The sequence below is a fragment of the Phyllobates terribilis genome, unplaced genomic scaffold (assembly GCF_046119375.1).
Source record: "Phyllobates terribilis strain yellow unplaced genomic scaffold, ASM4611937v1 Scaffold_4__5_contigs__length_816908805, whole genome shotgun sequence".
Classification (NCBI taxonomy): domain Eukaryota; kingdom Metazoa; phylum Chordata; class Amphibia; order Anura; family Dendrobatidae; genus Phyllobates; species Phyllobates terribilis.
Genome location: NW_027362764.1, coordinates 43,117,319 through 43,137,158, shown reverse-complemented (window position 1 = coordinate 43,137,158; position 19,840 = coordinate 43,117,319). Strand labels below are relative to the sequence as shown.

Here is a 19,840-nt window from a genome sequence, read left to right as displayed (position 1 = left end):
TTTAGATTTGCCATCAACTTATCCAAGTTGAAAGTGCCCCGATTGCCGTGAAATCTCTCCCGACCCCAAAATATAATAAACAGAGGGAAGGGGTTAAAAATAATAAAATACATTAAATCCACCTGTCGTAAGCCCTAACCGGTCCTAACGCTACCTCCATCGCTGCAGCTTCATCCGAGTTAATTTTTGGTTATTCCGACACTGAGGCCAATGATGGGCCTCATACGGGTACATGAAGGGGTCACAGGTGTTATTGATGTGCGTCGTTCATGTCTTCATTTTGAAAAAACCTGAATATCTGAATATATGACCCTGGAGCTGCGGTGGTGGCAATGTAAAGACAGGTGAGGACCTAGAACAGAGGAGTACTAGGTATCTTATTATTTTAACCCCTTCTTGGTAGCCCGTTGGGAAGTTGGTAACAAATTTGAATAGTTACAGATTGATTCGCTCATCTCCATCTGTTTCTTATCTCTCTTCTCCTGAACTAAGTTCTGACCTTTTTTTATCACCAGTTGAAAGTTGGTTGTGTCATTAATCATTGAAGTTCAGGAGAAGAGAGATAAGAGTTACAAATCAGAGGAATCTCATTCTGCAGTCTGTTATGCACAGTGATACATTGAAGGCTGCGGAAGCCGAACTCTGTACAACATTTTGAATGAAACCCTATTACAAAAATGCTTCTAAGCTAAAAATGAAATGCAAAAAATGGTTCCCAAATCCTACAGGGTCAAATTACTCAGAATCTTATGAAGGATGTGAAGAGAGAGAGGAAGTTGTGATAACGTGAAAAAGAAAAATAACAAGTTTTTAAAAAAGTACGGATGGATTGGATGGAATAAAAGATGGTTACTCACCGTATACATTAGATTGGGATTGAATGGTCTCCTCCTCGTTTTGGCTTTTTCTTTCCTCGCTAGATTTGTATATATTATAAATTGCAGGGATCGTAGTTTTGGGGCTTTGAGTTGTCAGAATTATTTGCACTGGATGATAAAAGAGAACAACAGCGTACAGGTGACATTGCTGAGTTTTTTTTATCACGTCCTTGGTTGTTTTTGAATAGGAAACATTGTTGTTAAAATCTATAAGATGCAAACTTGTCCTGAAAAAAGTGTTGATCACTCACATGTAGGACTGGTTATAATACAGTGGTGTGAAAAAGTGTTTGCCCCCTTCCTGATTTCTTATTCTTTTGCATGTTTGTCACTTAAATGTTTCAGATCAGAAAAGAAATGTAAATATTAGACAAAGAAAACACAAGTAACCACAAAGTGCAGTTTTTAAATGAAGGCCTTTATTATTAAGGGATGAAGAAATCCAAACCTACAGGGCCCTGTGTGAAAAAGTGATTGCCCCCCTCCCCCCTTAAAACCTAAATTAACTGTGGTTTATCACATCTTTGGGAAGCTGAGTTAAATTTCCCTAGCCATACACAGGCAAGACTACTGCCACACCTGTTCTCAATCTAGAAATCACTTAATTAGGACCTGCCTGACAAAGTGAAGTAGACCAAAAGATCCTCAAAAGCTAAACATCATGCTGCGATCCAAAGAAATTCAGAAACAAATGAGAAACAAAGTAATTGAGATCTATCAATCTGGAAAAGGTTATAAAGCCATTTCTAAAGCTTTGGGACTCCAGCGAACCACAGGTAGAGCCATTATCCACAAATGGCAAAAACATGGAACAGTGGTGAACCTTCCCAGGAGTGGCCGACTGACCAAAATTACCCCAAGAGCACAGCGACGACTCATCCAAGAGGTCAAAAAAGACCCCACAGCAACATCCAAACAACTGCAGGTCTCACTTGCCTCAGTTAAGGTCAGTGTTCATGACTCCACTAGGAGAAAGAGACTGAGCAAAATGGCCTGCATGGCAGAGTTTCCAGACGAAAACCACTGCTGAGCAAAAAGAACATAAAGGCTCATCTCATTGCTTATTCAGAAAACATCTTTATGATTGCCACGACTTTTGAGAGAATACTCTGTGGACTGACGACACAAAAGTTGAACTTTTTGGAAGGAGTATGTCCCATTACATCTGGTGTAGAAGTAACACAGCATTTCAGAAAAGGAACATCATTCCAACAGCAAAATATGGTGGTAGTAGTGTGATGGTCTGGCGGCTGTTTTGCTGCTTCAGGATGTGGAAGACTTGTTGTGGTAAATGGAACCATGAATTCTGCTCTCCACCAAAAAAATCCTGATAGAGAATGTCCGGCCATCTGTTCATGACCTCAAGCTGAAACGCACTTGGGTGATGCAGCAGGACAATGATCCAAAACACACCAGCAAGTCCACCTCTACATGGCTTAAGAAAAACAAAATGAAGACTTTGGAGTGGCCTAGTCAAAGACCTGTCCTTAATCCGATTGAAATGCTGTGGCCGGACCTTAAAAAGGCGGTTCATGCTCGGAAACCCTCCTCCAATGTGGCTGAATTACAACAATATTGCAAAGATGAGTGGCCAAAATTCCTCCAGAGAGTTGTAAAGACTCATTGCCAGTTATCGCAAAAGCTGGATTGCAGTTGTTGCTGTTGGGTGGCCAAACAGTTATTAGGTTTAGGGGGCAATCACTTTTTCACACAGGTTCCTGAAGGTTTGGATTTCTTTTTCCCTTAATAATAAAGACCTTCATTTAAAAACTGCATTTTGTGATTACTTGTGTTATCTCTGTATAATATTTACATTTGTTTTGTGATCTGAAACATTTAAGTGACAAACATGCGAAAGAATAAGAAATCAGGAAGGGGGCAAACACTTTTTCACACCGCTGTATATCAATCAAAATTGATATCAAAATACAAAAGTTGTATAGTCTACAAGAATCTCCTCAATCACACCCAGCACTGACAGATAGCGAGGAATTACTTAATTACCGCATATTCTTCCGTCTCCTTCATAACCGTCAGGACATGAGGCGCAGGTGTACGAGCCGTAATTATTTGTACAGGGTACTCCGGGGTAACACGGGGCGGACAGGCACTCATCCACATCCTCCTCACAGCCTTTACCTGAGGGCAAACAAATGACTGAGAACTCGGTTTATTCCAAACCAATCATTTAAGGGACAAATTGCTCTGGACACTTTACCTTTAAGACCGGCAGGGCATTCACAGTGATAGTTATTAACCCGGTCCACACATCGCCCTGCACGGCACGGACCAGACTGGCAATCATCAATGTCAGATTCACAGCGGTCTCCTTCATATCCGGGGGCACAAACACAGAGAAACTCTCCTTTCCCGGGTGGGAAATTAACATTGGCCATACAAGATCCACCGTTCAAGCAACCGCAGGATTTAACAAATACCTAGAAAAAATTATAGTAATAATGATAATAGTGAATCATTGTAAAAACTCAATTGTATTTTCATAATGAATAAAAGTACATATTTCACATTTTCATCACTCAGCAAGGACTTTCTCATGTGACCATTGTCGACCTGTGATGTGTAATACACAAAATGTACAAGAATATAACTAGTAAAATACCTCTCCTATGTATAAGAATATAACTACTGTAATACTGCTCCTATGTATAAGAATATAACTACTGTAATACTGCCCCCTATGTACAAGAATATAACTACTATAATACTGCCCCCTATGTACAAGAATATAACTACTATAATACTGCTCCTATGTACAAGAATATAACTACTATAATACTGCCCCTATGTACAAGAATATAACTACTATAATACTGCCCCTATGTACAAGAATATAACTACTATAATACTGCTCCTATGTACTAGAGTATAACAACTATAATACTGCTCCTATGTACAAGAATATAACTACTATAATACTGCCCTCTATGTACAAGAATATAACTACTATAATACTGCCCCTATGTACAAGAATATAACTACTATAATACTGCTCCTATGTACTAGAGTATAACTACTATAATACTGCTCCTATGTACAAGAATATAACTACGATAATACTGCCCCCAATATACAAGAATATAACTACTATAATACTGCCCCTATGTACAAGAATATAACTACTATAATACTGCTCCTATGTACAAGAATATAACTACTATAATACTGCCCCCAATATACAAGAATATAACTACTATAATACTACTCCTATGTACAAGAATATAACTACTATAATACTGCCCCCTATGTACAAGAATATAACTACTATAATACTGCTCCTATGTACAAGAATATAACTACTATAATACTGCCCCCAATATACAAGAATATAACTACTATAATACTACTCCTATGTACAAGAATATAACTACTATAATACTGCCCCCTATGTACAAGAATATAACTACTATAATACTGCCCCCTATGTACAAGAATATAACTACTATAATACTGCCCCTATGTACAAGAATATAACTACTATAATACTGCTCCTATGTACAAGAATATAACTACTATAATACTGCTCCTATGTACAAGAATATAACTACTATAATACTGCTCCTATGTACAAGAATATAACTACTATAACACTGCTCCTATGTACAAGAATATAACTACTGTAACATACCTGGCGACGTCCTTGCATAGTGGTCCATCTCCCACTATGCAAGAGCGCGCACTTGATCTCCTGTCCAGAATGTCTCTCTGGCTTCCCTCCATGCTGTCTGTTTGTGTCTGTTTCTGCTGCTTAAGGGCGGCGCCCGATCACTTCCTGCTTCTTGTACCTGCTGTGGGTCACACCCCTTGTGCGTCCTCAGCCTATTGCTGTCTGTCACCTGGTATATAGCTCAGCTGCTCCAATCTATCCCTGCCTGAGCATAGTGTTTCATTCAGTGTGTGCTTGCACTCTGAAGGTGCCAGGTCCCGTTCTTTGTCTCCTGCCTTGCGGTATCAGTTCCCGTGTCTGAACTGAGTCCTGTCTATGTCTCCTGCCTTGCGGTATCTGTTCCCGTGTCTGAACTACTCCTGTCTTTGTCTCCTGCCTTGTGGTATCAGTTCCCGTGTCTGAACTGAGTCCTGTCTATGTCTCCTGCCTTGCGGTATCAGTTCCTGTGTCTGAACTGAGTCCTGTCTATGTCTCCTGCCTTGCGGTATCTGTTCCCGTGTCTGAACTGAGTCCTGTCTACGTCTCCTGCCTTGCGGTATCAGTTCCCGTGTCTGAACTGAGTCCTGTCTGTGTACTCTTGCCTGCTGCCTCTCCTGGAGGCTGTATTTCCAGGCCTGTCTGAACACGCTCCTAGCCTGTTCCTCCCGCCTTCTAGGGGCCGATTACCTAGACCCGCTCCTGTATCTTGTCTGTCCTGTCTGAACACGCTCCTTGCCTGTTCGCCCCGCCTCTCTGGGGGCCGTATTCCCAGACCCGCTCCTGTATCCCGCTGCAGTGTCGGTCTCCTCCGTACACTCAGTTCCAGTCTGAACTCTCTCCTATCCTTTACCTGTTTTGCCTCTATGTCCGTTCCCTTCCTTTTTCTGCAGAGTCTGAACTCGTACCTAACTCCTGCTTGTTGTCTCTGTACTCCCGTTTGTGAGTTTGTGGTCCACTCGCTACTTCACTGCAAGTACCCTGTGGGTATCTGGCTCTGCCTTTCTCTTCCTGTCTGTTCCGTGTGAACAGAGCCCTGTCCCCCCTGCTCTGCCTTGTTTACCGCTCTGCGGTTTCCGCTCTGCTCCTGCCTTGTTTACCGCTCTGCGGTTTCCGCTCTGCTCCTGCCTTGTTTACCGCTCTGCGGTTTCCGCTCTGCTCCTGCCTTGTTTACCGCTCTGCGGTTTCCGCTCTGCTCCTGCCTTGTTTACGGCTCTGCTCCTGCCTAGCTTGCCGCTCTGCGGTTTCCGCTCTGCTCCTGCTTAGCTTGCCGCTCTGCGGTTTCCGCTCTGCTCCTGCCTTGTTTGCCGCTCTGCGGTTTCCGCTCTGCTCCTGCCTTGTTTGCCGCTCTGCGGTTTCCGCTCTGCTCCTGCCTTGTTTGCCGCTCTGCGGTTTCCGCTCTGCTCCTGCCTTGTTTACCGCTCTGCGGTTTCCGCTCTGCTCCTGCCTTGTTTACCGCTCTGCGGTTACCGCTCTGCTCCTGCCTTGTTTACCGCTCTGCGGTTTCCGCTCTGCTCCTGCTTAGCTTGCCGCTCTTGCGGTTTCCACTCTGCTCTTGCCTTGCTTGCCGCTCCTGTGGTTTCTGCTCTGCATCTGCTCGCTGCTCCGGCAGTCCTGTCCTGCTCTGCTTCTGCTCGCTGCTCCGGCAGTCCTGTCCTGCTCTGCTTCTGCTCGCTGCTCCGGCAGTCCCGTCCTGCTCTGCATCTGCTCGCTGCTCCGGCAGTCCTGTCCTGCTCTGCTTGCGCTCGCTGCTCCGGCAGTCCCGTCCTGCTCTGCTCTTGCCCACCGCTTCGGGCATTCCCTCTCTGTTGTGTTTGGCTACCGCATCTGCGGTTCTGTTTCTGTGACCCAGTCTGTACTGGGTCTTGTCCTCTCTGTGCTCCAGCCCGTCCTTTCGGCCAGTACCTCCCCGCATTCATACTCGCCTGTATCCACCCGTCTGCATACCTGCCGTGTTCGCTTATATCCACCAGTCTGTGCCAGCCTAACCTGCCTGTTCCAGTAATCCCTGTGTGGGTCAACCCCCGTGTCAGGAGTTTGACCTGGAGTAGCACCTGGTCCCTCTGCCCGGTTTCTCCTTGGTGCACTGGCGTCGTATGCCGTCGTGCCACCTTGGTCGGATCGGCCAGATACTTAGTCACGCCCCTCCAGGCACTCTCCGGTTCATGGTCCAGTGGAACCACTACTCCCGCACACGCCAGTCAGTCCGGGCGTGTGCATAACAACTACTATAATACAGCCCCTATGTACAAGAATATAACTACTATAATACTGCTCCTATGTACAAAAATATAACTACTATAATACTGCCCCCTGTGTGCAAGAATATAACTACTATAATACTGCTCCTATGTACAAGAATATACCTACTATAATACTGCTCCTATGTACAAAAATAACAGTACCAGAATTCATCATCTTTCCTCCATCTCATTCATATCCCCATCTGACCTATCCATCATAGTCAATGGCTGTCCACTCTCCCCAGTCCCTCAAGCTCGCTGCCTTGGGGTAACCCTGGACTCTGATCTCTCCTTCAAACCAGATATCCAAGCCCTTTCCACTTTCTGCCGACTCCAACTCAAAAATGAATCTGCAAAAACACTAGCGCACGCCCTCATCATCTCCCACCTCGACTACTGCAACCTCCTGCTCTGTGGCCTCCCCTCTAACACTCTCGCACCCCTCCAATCTATCCTAAACTCTGCTGCCCGACTAATCCACCTGTCCCCCCGCTATTCCCCGGCCTCTCCTCTCTGTCAATCTCTTCACTGGCTCCCCATTGTCCAGAGACTCCAGTTCAAAACCCTAACCACAGCATACAAAGCCATCCACAACCTGTCTCCTCCATACATCTGTGACCTAGTCTCCTGATACATACCCGCACGCAACCTCCGATCCTCACAAGATCTACTTTTCTACTCCCCTCTAATCTCCTCTTCCCACAATCGCATACAAGATTTCTCCTGTGCATCCCCCCTACTCTGGAACTCTCTACCCCAACACATCAGACTCTCGTCGACTGTGGAAACCTTCAAAAAGAGCCTGAAGACCTACCTCTTCCGACAAGCCTACAACCTGCAGTAACCACCGCTCCACCATACCGCTGCACGACCAGCTCTACCCTCACCTACTGTATCCTCACCCATCCCTTGTAGATTGTGAGCCCTCGCGGGCAGGGTCCTCGCTCCTCCTGTACCAGTCGCCGTCACATTGTGTTCAAGATTATTGTAATTGTTCTTGTATGTATACCCCTTCTTCACATGTAAAGTGCCATGGAATAAATGGCGCTATAATAATAAATAATAACAATAATAATAACTGCTATAATACTGCTTTTATGTACAAGAATATAACTACTTTAATACTGCTCCTATGTACAAGAATATAACTGCTATAATACTGCCCCTATGTACAAGAATATAACTACTATAATACTACCCCCTATGTACAAGAATATAACTACTATAATACTGCTCCTATGTACAAGAATATAACTACTATAATACTGCCCCTATGTACAAGAATATAACTACTATAATACTGCCCCTATATACAAGAATATAACTGCTATAATACTGTCCCCTATGTACAAGAAAATAACTACTATAATACTGCTGCTATGTACAAGAATATAACTATTATAATACTGCTCCTATATACAAGAATATAACTACTATAATACTGCTCCTACGTACAAGAATATAACTGCTATAATACTGCCCCTATGTACAAGAATATAACTACTATAATACTGCTCCTACGTAGAAGAATATAACTGCTATAATACTGCCCCTATGTGCAAGAATATAACTACTATAATACTGCCCTATGTACAAGAATATAACTACTATAGTACTGCCCTTATGTACAAGAATATAACTACTATAATACTGCCCCTATGTACAAGAATATAACTACTATAATACTGCCCCCAATATACAAGAATATAACTACTATAATACTACTCCTATGTACAAGAATATAACTACTATAATACTGCCCCCTATGTACAAGAATATAACTACTATAATACTGCCCCCTATGTACAAGAATATAACTACTATAATACTGCCCCTATGTACAAGAATATAACTACTATAATACTGCTCCTATGTACAAGAATATAACTACTATAATACTGCTCCTACGTAGAAGAATATAACTGCTATAATACTGCTCCTATGTACAAGAATATAACTACTATAATACTGCTCCCTATGTACAAGAATATAATTTCTATAATACTGCCCCTATATACAAGAATATAACTGCTATAATACTGCCCCTATGTACAAGATTATAACTACTATAATACTGCCCCCTATGTACAAGAATATAACTGCTATAATACTGCTCCCTATGTACAAGAATATAACTACTATAATACTGCTCCTACGTAGAAGAATATAACTGCTATAATACTGTCCTCTATGTACAAGAATATAACTACTATAATACTGCCCCTATGTACAAGAATATAACCACTATAATACTGCCCCTATGTACAAGAATATAACTACTATATTACTGCCCCTATGTACAAGAATATAACTACTATAATACTGCCCCTATGTACAAGAATATAACTGCTATAATACTGTTCCCTATGTACAAGAAAATAACTACTATAATACTGCTGCTATGTACAAGAATATAACTATTATAATACTGCTCCTATGTACAAGAATATAACTACTATAATACTGCTCCTACGTACAAGAATATAACTGCTATAATACTGCCCCTATGTACAAGAATATAACTACTATAATACTACTCCCTATGTACAAGAATATAACTACTATAATACTGCCCCTATGTACAAGAATATAACTACTATAATACTGCTCCTATGTACAAGAATATAACTGCTATAATACTGCCCCTATATACAAGAATATAACTGCTATAATACTGCCCCTATATACAAGAATATAACTGCTATAATACTGCCCCTATATACAAGAATATAACTGCTATAATACTGCCCCTATGTACAAGAATATAACTGCTATAATACTGCTCCTACGTAGAAGAATATAACTGCTATAATACTGCCCCTATGTACAAGAATATAACTACTATAATACTGCTCCCTATGTACAAGAATATAACTACTATAATACTGCCCCCTATATACAAGAATATATCTACTATAATACTGCCCCCTATGTACAAGAATATAACTACTATAATACTGCTCCCTATGTACAAGAATATAACTACTATAATACTGCTCCTACGTAGAAGAATATAACTGCTATAATACTGCTCCTATGTACAAGAATATAACTGCTATAATACTGCCCCTATATACAAGAATATAACTGCTATAATACTGCCCCTATATACAAGAATATAACTGCTATAATACTGCTCCCTATGTACTAGAATATAACTACTATAATACTGCCCCCTATATACAAGAATATAACTGCTATAATACTGCCCCCTATGTACAAGAATATAACTGCTATAATACTGCCCCTATGTACAAGAATATAACTACTATAATACTGCCCCTATGTACAAGAATATAACTACTATTATACTGCTCCTATGTACAAGGATATATTACTGCTATATTACTGCCGCAATGTAGAAGAAAATCCTACATCCATATACATGTATGAACATCCATTTGATAGAGTAGGAGAATTTTCAGATCTTAGTCGTGTAGTCCTTTAGGTCTTATATACGTTAACAACTTTGTTTGAAGACAGAACGAGCCTCTAATAATACTTGACACAAGATCTAACTCGGTCCTTTCTTCCTTCCTTTCCCATTAGTTGAGGGTCAGCTAACAGCACTTTCCTCCGTAGAGTCAAACACTTTTCTGTGCAGCTGATGGGAATTTTTCTTCCTCACATCAGAATCTTTAGAACTTCAAAGTGATTGTGAGAAGAGACACTTCAGCTTCTTTATCTTCAGAAAAGGTAATGATAGGTATATGGTCAACTACAACCTTCATTGCTTCAGATAGCTACAGAGACACTCGACTTCTATTCTTCTGACTTCTACATTCTGAACTTAGAGAGTAACTATCTTTTTAATTTTTTTTCAATCAATAAAAATAGGAAACTTTGTAATTTATCTTATCAGAGAAATCCGGTTCTTCCTCTGCCTGGACTGATAATTCATGCTCATAATTCTCAATTCTTGGGTAAGTACAGATTTTCCCATTACTGAGATAGGAGATAAATTCTATGGCGAACTGTGACTGACGTGCTTATCTTGTATACTGCTTTCAATCACCACTAGAGGGAGCTCACTGCATACTCTTTTTACATTGAATTCAATAACAACCCTGTATACAGTCAGCTCCACAGCCCCCTCTAGAGGTGACTGCAGGAATTTAGAATTCTATCCCATTCTATGCTGAGGATCTGGAGCTCTGCGCCTTGGGTTAAATGTTGGACACTTAGCATAAACTTCATGTAACTTACCTCCACTGTTGTTGTTGTCTTTGCACTGCAGTCATCTGAGACAGAAAACATAATTTTTTCTGTATTCAGTGACATAACCTTCCAAATCAGTAATCCCGCTGGAGATAAGCTGGCCCCTTCTGGACCAGACTCTAAAGAGAACAGGATCGCAGAACCTTCCGGATCTGACCCAACAAACTGGTAGACAAAGTTCTCGCTGTAAAACGTTTGCAGCTCTTCTGGTAAAGAATGGAGCTCAGGAGGCTGGTTACCTGGAAGACAGGGGTTTGGTTCAGTAGAAGAATATAATTGGATGACTTATCCGGAGATAAGAGGACGGTATCTGCGAGGCACAAGAGAAGAGATCAGGAGACAGGAAGAGGGGGATCTGCAAGGCAGGGAGAGAAGAATTGGCAGACAGGAAGAGAGGGATAAGGAGACAAGAAGAGAGGAATCAGGGAGACAAGAAGAGAGGGATCAGGAGATGAGAAGAGAGGAATCAGGAGATGAGAAGAGAGGGATCAAGAGACAGGAAGAGAGGGATCAGGAGATGAGAAGAGAGGAATCAGGAGACAGGAAGAGAGGGATCAGGAGATGAGAAGAGAGGAATCAGGAGATGAGAAGAGAGGGATCAAAAGACAGGAAGAGAGGGATCAGGAGACAGGAAGAGAGGGATCAGGAGATGAGAAGAGAGGAATCAGGAAGACAGGAAGCGAGGGATCAGGGAGACAGGACGAGAGGGATCAGGAGACAGGACGAGAGGGATCAGGAGACAGGAAAAGAGGGATCAGGAGACAGGAAAAGAGGGATCAGGAGACAGGAAAAGAGGGATCAGGAGACAGGAAAAGAGGGATCAGGAAGAGAGGGATCAGGAGACAGGAAGAGAGGGATCAGGAGACAGGAAGAGAGGGATCAGGAAGAGAGGGATCAGGAGGTGAGAAGAGAGGGATCAGGAGACAGGAAGAGAGGGATCAGAGAGACAGGAAGAGAGGGATAAGGAGACAGGAAGAGAGGGATCAGGAGACAAGAAGAGAGGAATCTGGGAGACAGGAAGAAAGGGATCAGGAGACGAGAAGAGAGGAATCAGGAGACAGGAAGAGAGGAATCAGAGAGACAGAAGAGAGGGATAAGGAGACAAGAAGAGAGGAATCAGGGAGACAGGAAGAGAGGGATCAGGAGACGAGAAGAGAGGAATCAGGAGACAGGAAGAGAGGAATCAGAGAAACAGAAGAGAGGGATAAGGAGACAAGAAGAGAGAAATCAGGGAGACAGGAAGAGAGGGATCAGGAGACGAGAAGAGAGGAATCAGGAGACAGGAAGAGAGGAATCAGAGAGACAGAAGAGAGGGATAAGGAGACAGGAAGAGAGGAATCAGGGAGACAGGAAGAGAGGGATCAGGAGACGAGAAGAGAGGAATCAGGAGACAGGAAGAGAGGAATCAGAGAGACAGAAGAGAGGGATAAGGAGACAGGAAGAGAGGGATCAGGAGACGAGAAGAGAGGAATCAGGAAGATCGGGATTGAGAAGACAGGAGGAAAAGGATTGGGAGACAAGAAGAAAGGAATCGGGAGACAGGAAAAGAGGGACTGAGGAGACAGGATGAGAGGGATTGATAAGACAGGAGGAAGGGATCAGAGAGACAGGAAGAAAGGGACCAGGGAGGCAGGATGAATGAGACCAAGGAGACAGTATGAGAGTGGCCAAGGAGTTCACATCAGAAGGACCAGGGAGGCAGATGAGAAGAACCAGGCAGGCAGATGAGAGGGACTAGTGAGGCAGGATGAATGATATAGGGATGTAGAAACCTGACCAAGATAATGTCATGCGTCTGGGTTCAAACCCTTGAGCCTGTGCTTTGTGGTCGGCTTCTCTATCTGCTGAGCCACAGCAGATACATCTTTTTTTTGGGTCATTAGTTTCTGTTATCCTTGCTTTAGTCTTTTTGGGTTAACAGGTGTCTTCATTTACTCATTTGTCTTCCGAATCACCTTTCGGGTGCGGCTTTATATACTTTCCCCATGCTGGTATTTGCTGCTGGTGATATACTCATTTGGATGTCTAGCCATACTGCCGTTGTTTATGCCAGTCAGTGAAAGACCAGCTAGGGTTTATCTCTCTGCTGATTATGATTTTCACTTTGCACCTACCTTCTGTTTCTTGTTTAGGAAACAGACTGCTTACTCTCAAACAGTACGTACTTTATCTTTTCATTTTGTACTTCATGGTTAGTTTTATTCACTCTGGGATCTCTTTCTATTTCAGCACACTTTCCCTTCGGCAGGTAAATTGCACTCTGCTCTGCCCTCCAGTTCTTAAGTAGGAAAGTGAAGCGCTCAACAGCCTTCCAGGCAGTATAGGTCCGAGCTGCAATTGTTTAGTCTGATGTTAGGGCTGTTGCAGCCCACGTAGGAGCCATTAGAAACTGCGGGGTCTGAATATCTAGTATGTACAGGAAAAGGCTGGATCATTTGCAGTTTTTTAGTGTTTTACCTATTTTCCCAATTTACACAATTAAGAGATAATAACATTTCTATTTTTTGACCGCATTTACTGCTGTTGATGGTCAGTCATTGGGAAGAGTGGTACCCTTAAAGGTTTTGTTATATGGGGCCTAGAAGTAACCTGTCGCTGCCATGGATGTGACTCGCCCCCTGGGCCTGTGCTGTGCAGGGGAACCCGGAGCCGGATCGCTGGGGGTTGTAGTTCTCCGTGGCGGTGACCCGGTCCGTGCCCAGGGTGGTCAAACCAGTGGCAGTCTATTTGTATTGTAATAAGTGTCCGACTACGCCACCCGTGGATTGCGGTCAGTGGGGACCGCCGCTGCACTGCAGACCGCTGAGGCTGATGTTGTTTGTGCAGCTGAGTATGGGATGACTCCCCACGGGAGGAGTATTGCCTCAGGGCAGCTAGTGTGGATAATGATGGGAGTGATGGTGTGAGTGTCCCAGTACTGATGGTGCTGGTGCGGCGATGAAACACATAGACTTGTGGTGCAGTTTCCAAAGCTTTACTCACTGTTGTTGTTCAGATCACTTCGGCCAGCAGTGACCGCCCGAGCCGTGCTGCGTCCACCAGGTGAGGGACTCGGTCAACTCCCAGGCAATTCCAGAGTGCGGGTCAGAGCTCCCCTCTCTTCCTTTCTACTGGCCGTCCTCACCAGTGACCCACCTTTGTCCAGCTTCCTCGGGCCTTCTGTTGGTGAAACCTCTCTCCGGTTTCCCTGACCCTATACGGTATGCCTTTCTGGTGGATGTAGTGAGGGGTCGCACCAAGATGTGGTGACAACCTCCGGTTTTGGCTGAGGATTAGTCGCCTCCACCAATTCGGGTTCCGGTACCCTGCTCTGCCAACCCTTCACCCAGTATCTCCTCTGGGAATATGGGGTTCCTTCTGCCTTCGTGTCTCTGGGCCTTTCTCTGTGTTCCTCGCCTCCTTTCTCTTTCTGTTTCAGTTCCTTTCTTACTCTCCTTGCTGTTCCTTCTCTCCTCTCCCTCTCTGCTGTCTCAGGCCTCTACTCCAGGCCTGCCTCTGGGGCTGGGCCCAGACTGAGCCACAGCTCCCTGTCAGCCCTCTCTGGCTGAGCTCCTCTCTGAACTGAACACTGACCTAAGATGGTGCCCACCTTATATACCTCCCTCTATGTGTGAGCCCAGGTGACTAGCAACCAATGGGCTCCTATCTATGCCCAGAAACCCACCCCTATCTGCTCCTACACCACTGGGTTTTCCTCCCCCTCCCCACTCCAGCCAGGAACAGAAGCTGTCGTGCCTGCACTCTGTCTAGTGGGAGCAACTTTGGACTGTTCCTCGGAAATGGTGTGTGTGTGCTGTATGCAGCTAACTGAGCCCTGGTCCATACTCCATCCTTACCCGGGAGTGGAATACCACACCTCTGGACTGAGGTGCAATACCCCTGTAGCAGCCGAGCCCTCGGGGTGCTACAGATGCCTTCATAATCTATGTATCAATGCAATTAAAATATATTTTTTTATTCAGAACTTTGACACTTTGTATCAAAGATCCACTGTGAGGCTTGGAGATCTGCGTCACCCTCAGTGTTATGTGGGTGGGGGTTGTCTATGTGACGGGTTTCCAGACTGTCCTACTTGAGGAGCAGCAGTTTTGATCTGGACGTTTGTAGAACAGTTATTGACCATGAGAAGAGGAATATGTAGGACATCTATTAATCATGTCATTAAAGAATGTCAGTCAGTCAGAAATATCTGATGAAAGGGAACAATTAATAATATTCACAGGTCCCTTTTAAAGCCTGGACAGTAAATGAAGGGGATCTTACGTTCAGCGATGGACCAGGTGAGCTTGGAGATGCTTGGGTTGCAGAGTAAACATGGACTTGTCGGATTTGTGTCTCCTTCAGCATAGCAGAGTCCATCAATGTTACACGTCTTCTCCTAAAAAGAATAAAAAGTAATTTTACGTTGATGATGATGGAGCTGGAAGTGGTTGGTGAGTAAGAATTTAGTAAGAATATGTTTGACATGAGCCGGAAGTATACACGGACCGGACATCAGAGAGGAGCGGGATACCGGCAAGGTCAACAAATTTCTGAAGACAAATTTTTGCAAAGCTGCTGAATGCAAATGTTGCCAAATTCTTCCAACTTTAATTCATTTCTATGAGAAGCTGAGCATGTGGAGTAACAAGCCGTCGATGCGTATGCTTGCAAGTGTAGAAGATGCATATGGGCTCCACTGACTATATGAGAAACCCCCCACCCCAGAAGTCATTGAGAAGTAGAGCAAGAAGGGAAAAGGGGATACGTACTGCATAGACCGGAGCGGGAGCAGAACAACAACCTGACTGCATCAGCTTATCTGAGATTTTCCACAAAGTCTAAAGATATTTCTTTTTATTTCACAAAAAGCAAAAGCCTATTAATTATAATCAGAACTGTGTAATACTCCCTCCAACCTGCGGGGGCACTGCAGAAAAATGAAATACGTGATAATAGCTGATCATTGGAAATCCCAATAGCAGGAAACCATGGGATCAGCTTATTATCGAACAAAATTGGATCATCCGACATGGACTGGAGCTGCACCTTACCTTTAATGTACACAGCCCCTCTGACAAGGGGTCGCAGGTCTGGCAGGCTCCATCATATAATGTCATCGACTTAAAGTTACTAAAGACCTCGCCATCATTAGTTACCTGTAAAGACCAGAGTGGAATGTAAATTACTGATCAATGACGGGATGATCGCTGGTGTTGAGCTGAAGGCCGTATGTTATATGGGTATTATAGTCAGCAGATTATTGCAAGTCAGTCCATAATTATCCATATTATGTATCCAATATATCAGAAATCTAACAATAAAGCCTCTAACAGTGAATCTAATAGTAAAGCCTCCTGCCTCTACAGGGGCACATGGCAATACACACCCGGACTCTCCACCGGGCGATGGGCTTCTCATCTACTGGATCCATTCCGCCCGAATGGGCGACATCTCCAGGAATCTGGCAGTCCACAGCTCTGGAGCTCCTGAAAGTGGCATCTGTAAGTACTGGCTCCAGAAGGATCCATCTGCCTCCACTATACTGGGAGCATGGGAACAATGGAAGCAGATAAGGCAGCTTAGTGAAAAAGTACATAGGGGGCGCTACTGTGCAGAATGTGACTTGAGTAACAAGAAAGTCACTAGAAAGTTCAAAATAAGTAACATTGACATAAACTTAATAAATATCTACCTTACTTATCTGATACTGACGTATTGGAGTATAATATAGGATACAACCCAGGATCAGTAATGTAATGTATGTACACAGTGACTGCACCAGCAGAATAGTGAGTGCAGCTCTGGAGTATAATACAGGAGGTAACTCAGGATCAGTAATGTAATGTATGTACACAGTGACTGCACCAGCAGAATAGTGAGTGCAGCTCTGGAGTACAATACAGGATACAACCCAGGATCAGTAATGTAATGTGTGTACACAGTGACTGCACCAGCAGAATAGTGAGTGCAGCTCTGGAGTATAATACAGGATACAACCCAGGATCAGTAATGTAATGTATGTACACAGTGACTCCAACAGCAGAATAGTGAGTGCAGCTCTGGAGTATAATACAGGATGTAACTCAGGATCAGTAATGTAATGTATGTACACAGTGACTCCAACAGCAGAATAGTGAGTGCAGCTCTGGAGTATAATACAGGATGTAACTCAGGATCAGTAATGTAATGTATGTACACAGTGACTCCAACAGCAGAATTGTGAGTGCAGCTCTGGAGTATAATACAGGATGTAACTCAGGATCAGTAATGTAATGTATGTACACAGTGACTCCAACAGCAGAATAGTGAGTGCAGCTCTGGAGTATAATACAGGATACAACCCAGGAACAGTAATGTAATGTGTGTACACAGTGACTCCACCAGCAGAATAGTGAGTGCAGCTCTGGAGTATAATACAGAATGTAACTCAGGATCAGTAATGTAATGTATGTACACAGTGACTGCACCAGCAGAATAGTGAGTGCAGCTCTGGAGTATAATACTGGATGTAACTCAGGATCAGTAATGTAATGTATGTACACAGTGACTGCACCAGCAGAATAGTGAGTGCAGCTCTGGAGTATAATACAGGATACAATCCAGGATCAGTAATGTAATGTATGTACACAGTGACTCCAACAGCAGAATAGTGAGTGCAGCTCTGGAGTATAATACAGGATACAACCCAGGATCAGTAATGTAATGTATGTACACAGTGACTTCACCAGCAGAATAGTGAGTGCAGCTCTGGAGTATAATACAGGATACAACCCAGGATCAGTAATGTAATGTATGTACACAGTGACTCCAACAGCAGAATAGTGAGTGCAGCTCTGGAGTATAATACAGGATACAACCCAGGATCAATAATGTAATGTATGTACACAGTGACTGCACCAGCAGAATAGTGAGTGCAGCTCTGAAGTATAATACAGGATGTAACTCAGGATCAGTAATGTAATGTGTGTACACAGTGACTGCACCAGCAGAATAGTGAGTGCAGCTCTGGAGTATAATACAGGAGGTAACTCAGGATCAGTAACGTAATGTATGTACACAGTGACTGCACCAGCAGAATATTGAGTGCAGCTCTGGAGTATAATACAGGAGGTAACTCAGGATCAGTACAGGATCAGTAATGTAATGTATGTACACAGTGACTGCACCAGCAGAAGAGTGAGTGCAGCTCTGGAGTATAATACAGGATGTAACTCAGGATCAGTAATGTAATATATGTACACAGTGACTGCACCAGCAGAATAGTGAGTGCAGCTCTGGGGTATAATACAGGATGTAACTCAGGATCAGTAATGTAATGTATGTACACAGTGACTGCACCAGCAGAATAGTGAGTGCAGCTCTGGGGTATAATACAGGATGTAACTCAGGATCAGTAATGTAATGTACGTGCACAGTGACTCCACCAGCAGCATACTGGGTGCAGCTCTGTTCAGCTGCTAGTCAGTGTGGTGATTACGGGTGTGGTGGCTGCAGATCCTGCTGTGAGCTCCTGATCTCTGAGAACCAACACCTCTCCACCTGGGGACCTGCTCTCTCTCTTTCCCGGAGGGAGAGCTGGTTTCTGGGATGAGTGAAGGAGCCAAGCCCCAGGCTTCTGCTTCCCGAACCAGGCCGGCGGGGGGCAGAAGAAACCAGCAACCGGCCTGCACATCAGAGGACTCGGGGGTGAGATGCTGCACCAGGAGTCGCAGCAATGTGGAGACCCCTAGAAGCCGCAAGGCTTCCAGCATGGAGGTAAAGCCTGACAGCGGCGTGCATGATGGTGCTCCTTCCGGAGGAAAGCGGAGTGCTCACGGAGGTGAGGCCGACCTCCCTGAGGGGGGTGGGGTGCTGCAGGGACCCCGGGAGTCTGTGTCCACCTATGCCTCCCGGGTCATGATCCGCCTCCGTGAGTATGAAGATGCCAGTAAGCTCATCAGGAGGCTCCGGGAGGAGCTGCGCTGCACAAGCGCCAAAGCTGCGGGGGCCTCCAAACAGAGCAAGGCTAAACTCCAGGCCGAGGTAAAGCGACTGACCAGCGAGATTCACCTGCTGGAACTGAGGAAAGCTGACATCAGGGAGCAGAGTGGTCATTTCAAAGAAAAACTAATAAATGAAGACCGCTTTAGAGAAATGGCTGATACCAGAGAGCAAAGGCAGAGGGGTCTGCAGCCTGAGAGCCAGGTGGATGATGAGAGTGATGATGACCAGCAGGAAGCCCCACCTGGCAGCCTGCAAAGTCACCCGCAGGCCACGTGCAGCGAGCTCCCTGCAGGACAGGCGACAGTGACATCCGGTCGCAGTTCTGCCGGCTTTGGGGAGGACAGTGACAGCAGCGGCCAGGGAGGGGCGCTAATGGTGGAGATTAAGCTCCTGGAGTCCCCAGTGTGCCTCCAAAACTTCCATCTTGGTGACGATCTACCAGAAGAGGCACCTGGGGGCCACAAAAAGGCAAAGAAGACCAAGCCAAAGCTGCAGGAGGCGGTAAGATACGTATATGCCCCCCTCCCTGTACCCCCTGAGTCGGCGGCAGGCTCAGCACGCTGTATAAGCCCCGTTGCCCAGCCCAGCCCGGGTTCTGCTGTGGATCCGGTGCAAAGGCGCGGGAAGATTACAGAGCGCGGTAGTGAGGCGCAGAGCTTCGTCTCTGCTTGTAGTAGCGGGGACGCAGCAGGAGGTGCATCAGCCGAGAGGCTGGACAGTGAGGGCGGCCCGGCGGCGGGCGTTCCATCAGGCCACGATGCTGTGGTGCGCTCCTCAGTGGGAGGGGGGAGCAGCCCGGTGTCGGGGGCAGCTCCGGTAGCCTCGGCACCTCTGAATGCTGTTGCCGCTGATCACTTAGTTGAGGAGCGATGGCA

General features: G+C 44.8%; 1 protein-coding gene across 1 annotated transcript in view; it reads right to left on the bottom strand.

The window, feature by feature from the left end:
• VWDE (von Willebrand factor D and EGF domains) overlaps positions 1-19,840 on the bottom strand; it is a 231,100-nt gene that overhangs the window by 53,055 nt on the left and 158,205 nt on the right. Inside the window, exons 14-20 of the mRNA XM_073677285.1 lie at positions 16,369-16,524; positions 16,034-16,138; positions 15,264-15,378; positions 10,989-11,239; positions 3,097-3,316; positions 2,883-3,017; positions 858-986 (exon numbers count right to left, since the gene is read on the bottom strand). Of these exons, the coding sequence (XP_073533386.1) occupies positions 858-986; positions 2,883-3,017; positions 3,097-3,316; positions 10,989-11,239; positions 15,264-15,378; positions 16,034-16,138; positions 16,369-16,524 (1,111 nt within the window). The remainder of the gene's footprint in view (positions 1-857; positions 987-2,882; positions 3,018-3,096; positions 3,317-10,988; positions 11,240-15,263; positions 15,379-16,033; positions 16,139-16,368; positions 16,525-19,840) is intronic.